This window comes from Sphaeramia orbicularis, chromosome 2, assembly GCF_902148855.1.
Source record: "Sphaeramia orbicularis chromosome 2, fSphaOr1.1, whole genome shotgun sequence".
Taxonomy (NCBI): domain Eukaryota; kingdom Metazoa; phylum Chordata; class Actinopteri; order Kurtiformes; family Apogonidae; genus Sphaeramia; species Sphaeramia orbicularis.
In genome coordinates this window covers 2,614,695-2,624,762 of record NC_043958.1, presented here as the reverse complement: position 1 = coordinate 2,624,762, position 10,068 = coordinate 2,614,695, and the positions used below count along the sequence as shown (strand labels likewise).

General features: G+C 36.1%; 1 protein-coding gene across 1 annotated transcript; it reads right to left on the bottom strand.

The window, feature by feature from the left end:
• Positions 1-778: 778 nt before the first annotated feature.
• cryaa (crystallin, alpha A) lies at positions 779-6,708 on the bottom strand. The gene is made up of 3 exons (XM_030153795.1): positions 6,420-6,708; positions 3,786-3,908; positions 779-1,343 (listed from the first exon to the last, which is right to left on the bottom strand). Exons 1-3 carry the CDS (start codon positions 6,615-6,617, stop codon positions 1,134-1,136), a joined length of 531 nt encoding a protein of 176 aa, XP_030009655.1. The 5' UTR covers positions 6,618-6,708; the 3' UTR covers positions 779-1,133.
• Between the last annotated feature and the right edge of the window lie 3,360 nt (positions 6,709-10,068).

The following is a 10,068-nucleotide window of genomic DNA, read 5'->3' as shown; positions in this document are numbered from 1 at the left end:
AATTCCAGGTTATTCATGATATTCACATTTTTTAAAGGATAGGTTGTAGATGGAAACATTTTGACCATGTAATTTCACTTTTTTCTCTGTAAAATATGGAGAATAGCTTGGATTTGTCATTATTTATAGATTATTATGTTATTATTTACTGGTCTGACCCACTTTAGATCATATTGGGCAGTGAATAAAAAATGTGAATAGCATGAACAAATATGAACCTGAAATGTCTGAAGGAAATCAGTGTATTTGTACCAATATTCTGCCAGTTATTAAATGTTTTGTGTATTTGTAGATGCACTGTGATCTGTAAGTTATAATGTACATGTAGAAAAGATAAACAGAGGCAGAATATTGTTAAAATGTTGTTCATGTTATTCACATTTTTTAAAGGATAGTTTGTAGATGGAAACATTTTGACCATGTAATTTCACTTTTTTCTTTGTAAAATATGGAGAAAAGCTTGGATTTGTCACTATTTATAGATTATTATGTTATTATTTTACTGGTCTGACCCATGTGATGTGGCCTAAAATGAACTAAAATGACTTCCATCACACAAACATTTGAATCCTTAAATAATTCTTGAGGTAAAAATTGTTAATAGAATGAGAACAAGTTACTGAAACGGACGAGAAAATGGAGTAAAAAAGGATTTGAAAGACATCTGAATACTGATGCAGAACCACACTGCTGAGAATGTCACCTCCCCACATGAAAAGTGAAGAATAAAACCACAGAAACGGTGCTTTTTTTTTATCGATTGTTCGTCTTTTATTTGTTTATTTCTTTAGTATGAACTTCAGTCATGAGTGGGTTCCCACTCGACAAGGCCTGGACTAAAAGGACAGGATATAATCAAGTACAAGATAAGAGAAGATCTAAGACAAGTCATGTGACATTTACCTGCACGCTTAAGGAAGGAAGGATCAGGTCATGTGACTGTCTCGTCTTTAGATGAACTTTCTCCTTATTAAAAAATCTAACAGCCCCTCGCCTCGTTACTGGGGTATTTGTGTTAAACTGGAAACACTGATACTACTGATACTGTGAGTGGATGAGGACACAGATATGCTCTAAGGGGAAAGAAAAGAAGTAAGGGGGTGGGGCCCCGTTTGACCCCGCCCACCTGGCCTCTAAGAGGAGGCGGCGGCGTTGGGCTTATCGTCACGGGTGACGGGGATGCTGCGCTCGCCGCGGCCCGATTCGCTGCCCCCGCCGACCTTTGGCCCGGTTACGGTGAGCAGGCCGTCAGCTGACAGGGTGCAGGTGATCGCCGATTGGTCGACAGAGGTGGGGAGGCGGTAGCGGCGGTGAAACTCACGGGAGATGTAGCCGTGGTCGTCCTGGAAACCACATGGGCGGTGACATGAGCGTGAATAGAAATGACAAGAAAAATTACAAACTAAACAAGAGCAAATTGTGTATAAAAATTTGAGAAACATGAGCAAAATGAACACAAAGAAACAAAAAAATGAACAAATATGCACAGAATAAACAATAACAACAAAACATGCACAAAAATTTGAGTGGGATTAAAAAAAAAAAAAAAAACACTTTAGGAGGTTTATAGTATGTGAGCATCAAGTAAAACCCTCCAAAAATTAACGTTTATAATTCAAAATATATATAGTATTATAGTGATTATCATTATTATTATTAGTAGTAGTAGTAGTAGTATTTTTAAAATTGCACTTATTTTTCTTAACAAATCCCAGGTTGTTCATGTTTTTCACATTTTTTAAAGGATAGTTTGTAGATGGAAACATTTTGATCATGTAATTTAACTTTTTTTGCTGTAAAATATAGAGTAAAGCTTGTATTCATCATTATTTATAGATTATTATGTTATTATTTGACTGGTCTGACCCACTTTAGATCATATTGGACTGAATGTGAACTAAAATGATTTTGACACCCCTGGGTTACTTCCATCACACAAACATTTGAATCCTTTAAATCTTTTAAAAATGAACCTTTATAATTCATAATATATGCAGTAGTATAGATTGTATAGTTTTTTATATATATGAAGTATGTGATGAATCTCATTTCACATGTTTAATAAATCTAAGTCAGTGGTGTCAAACCTACGGTCTGTCAAAGAGTCTAAAAACTCCAGTGGGATGAATTTATCAAATGTACAAATTACACTAAAGATATAAACAATCAGTGATGTTAAAATCATTTTAGTTCAGGTTCCACATTCAGACCAATATGATCTAAAGTAAAATAATAAAAATAACCTATACATGATGACAACTACATTTTTTCTTTGTTTTAGTGTAAAAAAGTTAAATGAAATGAAAATATTTACATTTACAAACTATCCTTTTACAAAAAGTGTGAATAACCTGAACAAATATAAACAAATGAAATGTTTTTAAGGGAAATAAGTGTAATTTTACTGATATTAAACCTGTTTTGTGTATTTGTAGATCCACTGTGATCTGTTAGTTGTAAATGATAAACTGAGGCTGAATATTGTTAAAATTGCACTTGATTTTTAAAAAGAAATTTCAGGTTATTTATGTTTAGATTTTAATGGAAACTTTGTAGATGTAGACATTTTCATAATGTAATTGTACTTTTTTGTGAATAACCGGAAATGTCTTAATGAGAATTTCAGACAAATGCATTTTTAACGTCATCATTATGTTGATTGTTTTTGTTCATTTTTGTACATGTAATTTTTTATTTAGTTCCCATTTGTTCATTTTGAACATTATTTGTAGGTTACGATGGTATTATTTTACTAGTCCGTCCCATTTGAAATCATTTCAGGTGAATAACCTGAAATGTTTAAGTAAAATAAGTGTCATTTTACCAATATTCTGCCTGTTTTTAGATGTTTTGTATATTTGTAGATCCACTGTCATCTTGTTAGCGTGTTAGCTCAGTGTCAAAGTGGACAAAATTTATTCACATCATAAATTAGATGGATTCTCAGCGCTGAGGACCCAAAAACAATGAACCCCGAACATCCAGAGGTGCAACAGCCCAAAAAATGATCCACTACAAGAAAAAAAAAAAACAACAAAAAAACCATCATCCACCTTTTCAATTAAGGGGGCACTGTTTACCCAAAAGGTCTCTTGCTTTAAAATTAAGGCCACAAGAAAAAATAAAAGCAAAGGCTGAAAATTTTTAAGGCCTTGAGCTAATGTGGCTAATGCTAATGAAGTAACCCACCAGAAGTGGAGGTCGGTGCACTAAAAATAAAGTTATTGTAAACATATACAGTGGATCATTTTTTGGGCTGTTCTCTTTTTTTTCTTATAGTGGATAATTTTTTGGGCTGTTGTGTTTTTTTTTTCCTTATAGTGGATAATTTTTTGGGCTGTTCTGTTTTTTTTTTTTCCTTATAGTGGATAATTTTTTGGGCTGTTCTGTTTTTTTTTTCCTTATAGTGGCTCCTTTTTTGGGCTCTCTTTTTTTTTTTCTTTTCTTATAGTGGATAACTGTTTGGGCTGTTGTCTTTTTTTTTCTTAGAGTGGATAATTTTTTGGGCTGTTGTCTTTTTTTTTTCCTTATAGATGATAATTTTTTGGGCTGGTGCACCTCTGGGCCACCGTACACTTCAGATCAAACTGGGCTGAATGTGGAACCGGAACTAAAATGAGTCTGACAGCCCTGATCTAGACGATATAAATGAGGGTTATTGATTAATTAGTAGCAGTCGAAGGTATAAAAACTGATTCCTTGTCCAGTTTCCATCAAGAGGAAAATGAACGATATCGACCACAGCCCTTTTTTTTGTCTGTTTTGTGTATATGTTGCGTCCGTACCTGTCTCTCTCCATGTTTTCCTTGAATCTCCACATAATCATCAGTGACTTTGACGTTGAGTTCCTCAGGAGAGAAGTGTTTGACATCCAGGTAGACAGTGAACTTATCCCTGTCAGACCTCACCTGTCGGACAGAGAGACGACGCGACAGATTAACAACACCTCCATATGAGAACGCACATCGGAATATGCTAACGCGCTAATGCTAACACTCAAAAACAGCTCCAATATTGATTAGAACTAGAATATATGCAGATTTTACCTTAGATTACTAATATTGGCACGATTTTTCTACTGATTTTACCCCTTGTAGAATATAATTATAGAATAGAATAGAATAGAATAGAATAGAATAGAATACAGGGTGTCCCATAAGTCTCCATACATAGGAGACATAATGCATTCCATACATATATGGTTCTAACATGTATTTCTTTATATTTCGTCTTTATAGTTCTTCACCAGACACGCATTGAAATGTGTTCCCGACAAAATGGCAGTCATATAGAGCATATTATATAAATAAAAATGGTTTATGTCAAGAAACGTTTATTTTTCCTATGTATGGAGACTTATGGGACACCCTGTATAATAGAATAGATATTGATTGTCCCCATTACAGGAACAATGAAAAGTTTAGCAGCAAATACTAAAAGTGCAAAAAGACTGAAAATATCACACAAAATTATACTGAAAATACTGACAATAAACAAAAACTACAAAGAAATGCTTAAATGTACAAAAAAACTATACTACAGATAAAATAAATACTGTATATACGACATAAGGATTTATACAGTCACTATTGTTGTATTTATTATATTACTATTGTTACTAATTTCATGACATTCAACGTATTTTGGATCATTTTTGTTTGATTGTTGACTGGAATAACTGATCAATAGTAGCATCCGTAAAATAATCGACACACCTGAGATTGGAAAATTTAATTACTATTATGACATTTATGCCTAATGTCACTAATTTGCATCATAGTTATTATATGTGTTATATTCAGATTAACAATCTACACTTTTTAAAAAATATATATAATTTTAATATATATTTAGACTGTAAGTTTTAACCCATAAAGACCCACTGTTACTTTTATGGTACTTTCCAAATTAATTTTTCTCTCCGTTTAAACTTTCTTAAGTGAGTTATCACCATTTATTCTAATATTATCCTCTGTATTTTGTGTTTTTCAGTGTAGATCATGTATTTTCCTATATTTAATTCACAGATCATGTACATGCTCATAAAAGCTCAGAGTAAATTCAGAGGTTATTAAATCAGAAATAGAAAAAAGCTGAAGAGAAAGTTACTTTTTTAGTGAAATCTCTCATTAACTGAACATAAACCCAGTGTGTCCATCCACTGTCACTAATCCAACTCCGTGGGTTTTACTGGTGAATCAGTGTTGTAGAAGATGACATTTTGTTTCCTATTTTATTCTTTTTCAGTTTGAGACTTATTTTGTTCATGTTACTTATTATTTTGTTGATTTATTCATTTTTGTTCTTTTTATTCATTACTTTGGCTCTTTATGTTCATTTTGTTGCTTATTTTCTTTTCTTTTTTGTACTTTATTTTAGTATGTTTTTGCTTACTTGTTCACATTATCATTTTACAGTTTTGTTTTGTTTTGTTTTTTTTATTAATTTTTATTCGTTTTATCCACTGTCATTGATCCAACTCCATGGGTTTTACTGGTGAATCAATGTTGTAGAAGATGATGGTGTTTCCATGGTAACTACGGAGCCTCTGAACATCCATATGGGTCATATCTGATGACCATGAAAAGATGAAAAACTGTATTTTACACCAATTATTTACATGTACTGATAGAATTAGTGGATCAAAAGGTATTAAACATGTTAGATCAGTAGATGCTATCCTAAATATATTAACTTTACTGTGAAAGTGTTAAATTCTCAGGTTTGAGAAGCTTCAGTCGAACACTTTTAATCCACAAAATGACATAGATTATGACTCTGTTATCCAAACTTAAACTGTTTATGTCATAATCTAAGTGTAGCAGTTGTAAATTCAGTAACGTACGTTCTCACAGCCTTTTTCCTTCTATAGATGCTGTAAATGACGCTTTATGCTGTAAAGTTTTGATGTGTTACATTCAGTTCACAAACTAAAGTCTGTTTTCTCAATTAATCTATAAAAAAGTAACAGCTGAAGCGTTTATGTTCAGCATTTTTATCTTACTTAACCTTTAAACACTTAAAACTATTCTTATGACAACTTCCAGATGAATTTTTCTAGACTTTTAACTTGATTTTTCCCGATTTATTCTACATTATCCTCTGCATTTGACATTTTTTTTCTGTGAAAATCAGGTATTTTCATCTGAAAGTTCAGAGTTAATAGTGACTTTTTCATCTAAATATATGATTAACTGAACATAAAAACAAGCATCTACAACTGTATTTTACACCAATTATTTACATGTATTGATAGATTGAGTGGATCAGCAGGTATTAAACAGTGTAGATCAGTAGATGGTGTTGGTTAGTGTTGGATGTTTGGGTTTTTGAGGGTTAAACAGACACGATAATACAAACTTAAGCATGAATCTACTGTTTCTATCATAAACCTATGACCTCGGATAAGGTGTGTTTACCTCAGATGTGCCAGAGTTGAATGAATCCAAAAAGTTGCGGAAAATGGACTGTCTGTAGTAGGGGCTGATGGTGGAGGCGGAGTAGGGGAAGAGGTCGTAGTCGAACATGCCCTCGCCGAAAAACTGGTCGAAGAGTCGACCGGGGTAGCCGGAGCCCATGGCGCGTCTGAACCAGGGATGCTGGATGGCAATATCCATAGTGACCGGGAAGGCTTTAGGTCTAGCTCGGCTCGGCTCGGCACGGCTCGGCGTCCAGCAGAAACAGACAGATGAAAGAAGTGAATAAGAGTTCCCAGAATGCTTTGTCCTCTGATGCACACTTGTGTCCTCTTTATATACCTGAGCGCCAAAATGAGAGGCTTTAGCCACGATCCCTCTGGAATGGCATTATCTCATGGTGGGTTGGACGCTGTCAGCAGAATCAGAGTGGGGCTGGGGGGGGGGCCGGGGGGTGGTAGACTGGTGCAGACCCTGGTGGGATACAGGGCCACCCACACACCAGACATTCACCTCTGCCAAAACAAACCACCAAGGCCATGACGGGGTGAATACGAAGGGCGTCAGAAAAAGGACAGTTGGAAAAAACGGTTGGAGTTCTGAGCTTTATTTCCAACATATGACTCCATCCAGGTCAGTTCACGTCTTCCAGCCTGAAAGTCCAACTGTGTAAAACTGAGGAGCAGTTAAACCAGGTCAAATCTATGTTCTTTTTGAAACCCCCCCCCCCCCCCCCTTGTACAATCAGGAAGCCAACTGACCCCCCAGGGCTTTACCTGCACATGCCGCATTCACCCCAGTACGTCAGTGACATAATGCTTCCGATTGTTCTGCTCCATCGGTTGGAACGACGGCTGATTTAGAAACAATACAACTAATAACAACAACCAACAAAGACAGGTGGGAACAGATGTTTGGGCTGGAACCCCCCCATTCACCGAGGTCAAGATTTAGGTCAAGTTTATTTCTATAGAGCATTGAAAACAACACAAAGTGCCCAGAGAGCTGTACAGAGATATAGGTAAAAATATAAGATAGGATAAAATTAGTACAAATATGAAGATATATAAGATAAAAAATACGAAAACTGATCATAACAGTTACGTAATAATAGGATAAATGGCATCGAAAAGCACAACCAGAGCAAACAAACCTTGATGTGACTTTACAGAAAATAGTATTTAAGGGAAAAACATCAACTCAAATAAATAAATATTAGATATATGATTATGTCAGGGGTGTCAAACATAAGGCCCAGGGACCCAAAACAGTCCACTCCCCAAAGAGGCCAGTCCTTCCCGTTGGATGAATTTATGAAAATTCTCACCAAAGATTTTAACAATAATCATGTTAAATTCATTTTAGTTTGGGTTTCACATACAGACCAATGGATCAGACCAGTAAAAGTGTGATCAGAATAACTGATAAAGAATGACGACTACAAAGAGGGACTGATGTCGTAGCCCCTAGTTTGGTGAATTTCTGGTTATTTTTGGTTCCTTTAGTTCATTTTATTGATTAGTTTCTTCCATTTAAATTAACGGCCTATAGGCCATGAGCTATTTTGAAGGCACTGTTTCTGACAGTGGTGTCGTCTTTGTTGTTGTCTTTATCGTCTTCCTTGTTGCCGTCCTTGTCGTCATCTTTGTCATCGTCCGTGTCGTCGTCTTTGTGGTTACCTTTGTCGTTGTCTTTGTTGTCGTCCTTGACGTCATCTTTATTGTCATCCTTGTTGTCGTCTTTGTCGCCGTCCTTGTCATTGTCTTTATCATCATCTTTGTCGTTGTCCTTGTTGTTGTCTTTGTTGTCGTCTTTGTTGTTGTCTTTCTTGTCGTCCTTATCTTCATCCTTGACGTCGTCTTTGTCGTCATCTTTGTCGTCATCCTTGTCGTCGTCTTTGTCATCCTTGTTGTCATCCTTGTTGTCGTCTTTGTTGTCATCCTTGTCATTGTCTTATTCATCATCTTTGTCATCGTCCTTGCCATTGTCCTTGCTGTCATCATTGTCGTCGTGCTTGTCGTCGCCTTTGTCGTCATGTTTGTCATCTTCTTTGTCGTCATCCTTGTCGTCATCATTGTCGTCATGCTTGTCATTGTCTTTGTCATCTTCTTTGTTGTCATCTTTGTCGTTATCTTTGTTGTCATTAGCAATTTCTTCAAAAATCTTCTTTTCCAAAAACTGTATGTGTTTTCCTTGGGACAATGTGTAAAAAGTTTGTTCACAGTTTTGAGAAATCTAAATTTTTGACAAATTTTTAAAATATTAGACATTTTCCTTTCCTTCTAAAGGTCCATATGTTGATGGTTTATAACATGTAAAGGGTTACAGGTTCTATTGGTTCTATTTTTTGTCGGTGGCAGTGAGTGTAAAAAAACTGAAAGTAAAGACAGTGGAAAGGTCACTTCCCATGCTGGCTGTTTCACACCAGTGGCTTCCCGCCGGCTGCATTAATCTAATCCCACCGGGCTTTGAGCGGGGGCTTATCCGGTCCATGCACCCACAGGCCAAGAGCAACTGGGCCGGTTTCGGATGTGGCTGGAAGAGGCTGTCGGGGTTGAGAGCGGGCTCACCGCCGCCGCCGACCGGACGTACATGTGGTCGGACTGGCCGCAGTTCAGCCGAGTCAGCGCTGTGGACTTTTATCAATGGGCCAGACAATGACCGTGAGCTCTGTTTCCACAGGACACTGAAAGGCTGTTTTGACCAACAAACCTCTGGTTCTGGCACAGAGGAGCTCGTATTCACTCTTTAATCAGGTTTTACTCTACTCTGACCTGAGGCGGTTCTAAAAGGAAGTTTAACCCTCAAAGACCCAGACGACCAAAACCATCTACTGATCTAAACTGGCTAATACAAGCTGAACCATTAATTCTGTCAACATGTAAATAATTGTTTTGCGATCATGAGAACCTTGCCGTTATTTTTTAAAAAAAACTTTGTGGATAAACGTCCTCATTCCTACAAAACAGCCTAAGTTGTTTACTGATCTACTGATCACCGTTGAAAAGTCCACCTTAATGTTGTATTTAGGCTTTTACAATGTGATGTAAAAGTCAGTTCAGGCAAAGAAACAACAGCAGTGGTTTCCAACCTTTTTTGGCTCATGACCCCATTTTAACATCACAAATTTCTGGCGACCCCAAACGGAGACATTTTTTTTTCTAAAATTAATTTGTTTTTGATCATGTAATAGTTTGCTATACTATGTTGTAAATAAATGTTAATTTTAGATGACATTTAGTCTATATAATGTATATTGTTATGGACAGAGGGAGAAAAGCCAGGTGTAGATTACTGCACAAAATGAGGATTTTATTTTCCTTGGTCAGGATATGTACAGTCAGTCCAGCTGTGATTTACAAGGCTGACAATTAATACTGAACAAACAAGAACTTAAACAATGAATTATGAAAGAGCTGCAGCATCTGAAACTGACCACAATGAACATTTGACAGATAAACAGAACCACAGTGCTGCAGTTTCAGACTCACAGTTTGTCTGGTCTTTTATGGATTGGGATTGTCTCTGTCAACTCACCATATATTTTTTATTAGTAATTTTTATTTTTTTTTTTAATTTACTAGAAATTTCAGGCAACCCCATTTGAATTCCAGGCGACCCCACATGGGGTCCTGACCCTAAGGTTGAAAAA

What these genes read in the sequence shown, in the direction of transcription:
- cryaa (XM_030153795.1), bottom strand. Translation starts at nt 6,617, where the DNA reads ATGGATATTGCCATCCAGCATCCCTGGTTCAGACGCGCCATGGGCTCC. An exon ending in TCAACTCTGGCACATCTGAG is followed by an intron (nt 3,909 to 6,419) that starts GTAAACACACCT and finishes TCTGTCCGACAG; the next exon opens with GTGAGGTCTGACAGGGATAA. An exon ending in GAAAACATGGAGAGAGACAG is followed by an intron (nt 1,344 to 3,785) that starts GTACGGACGCAA and finishes TGTGGTTTCCAG; the next exon opens with GACGACCACGGCTACATCTC.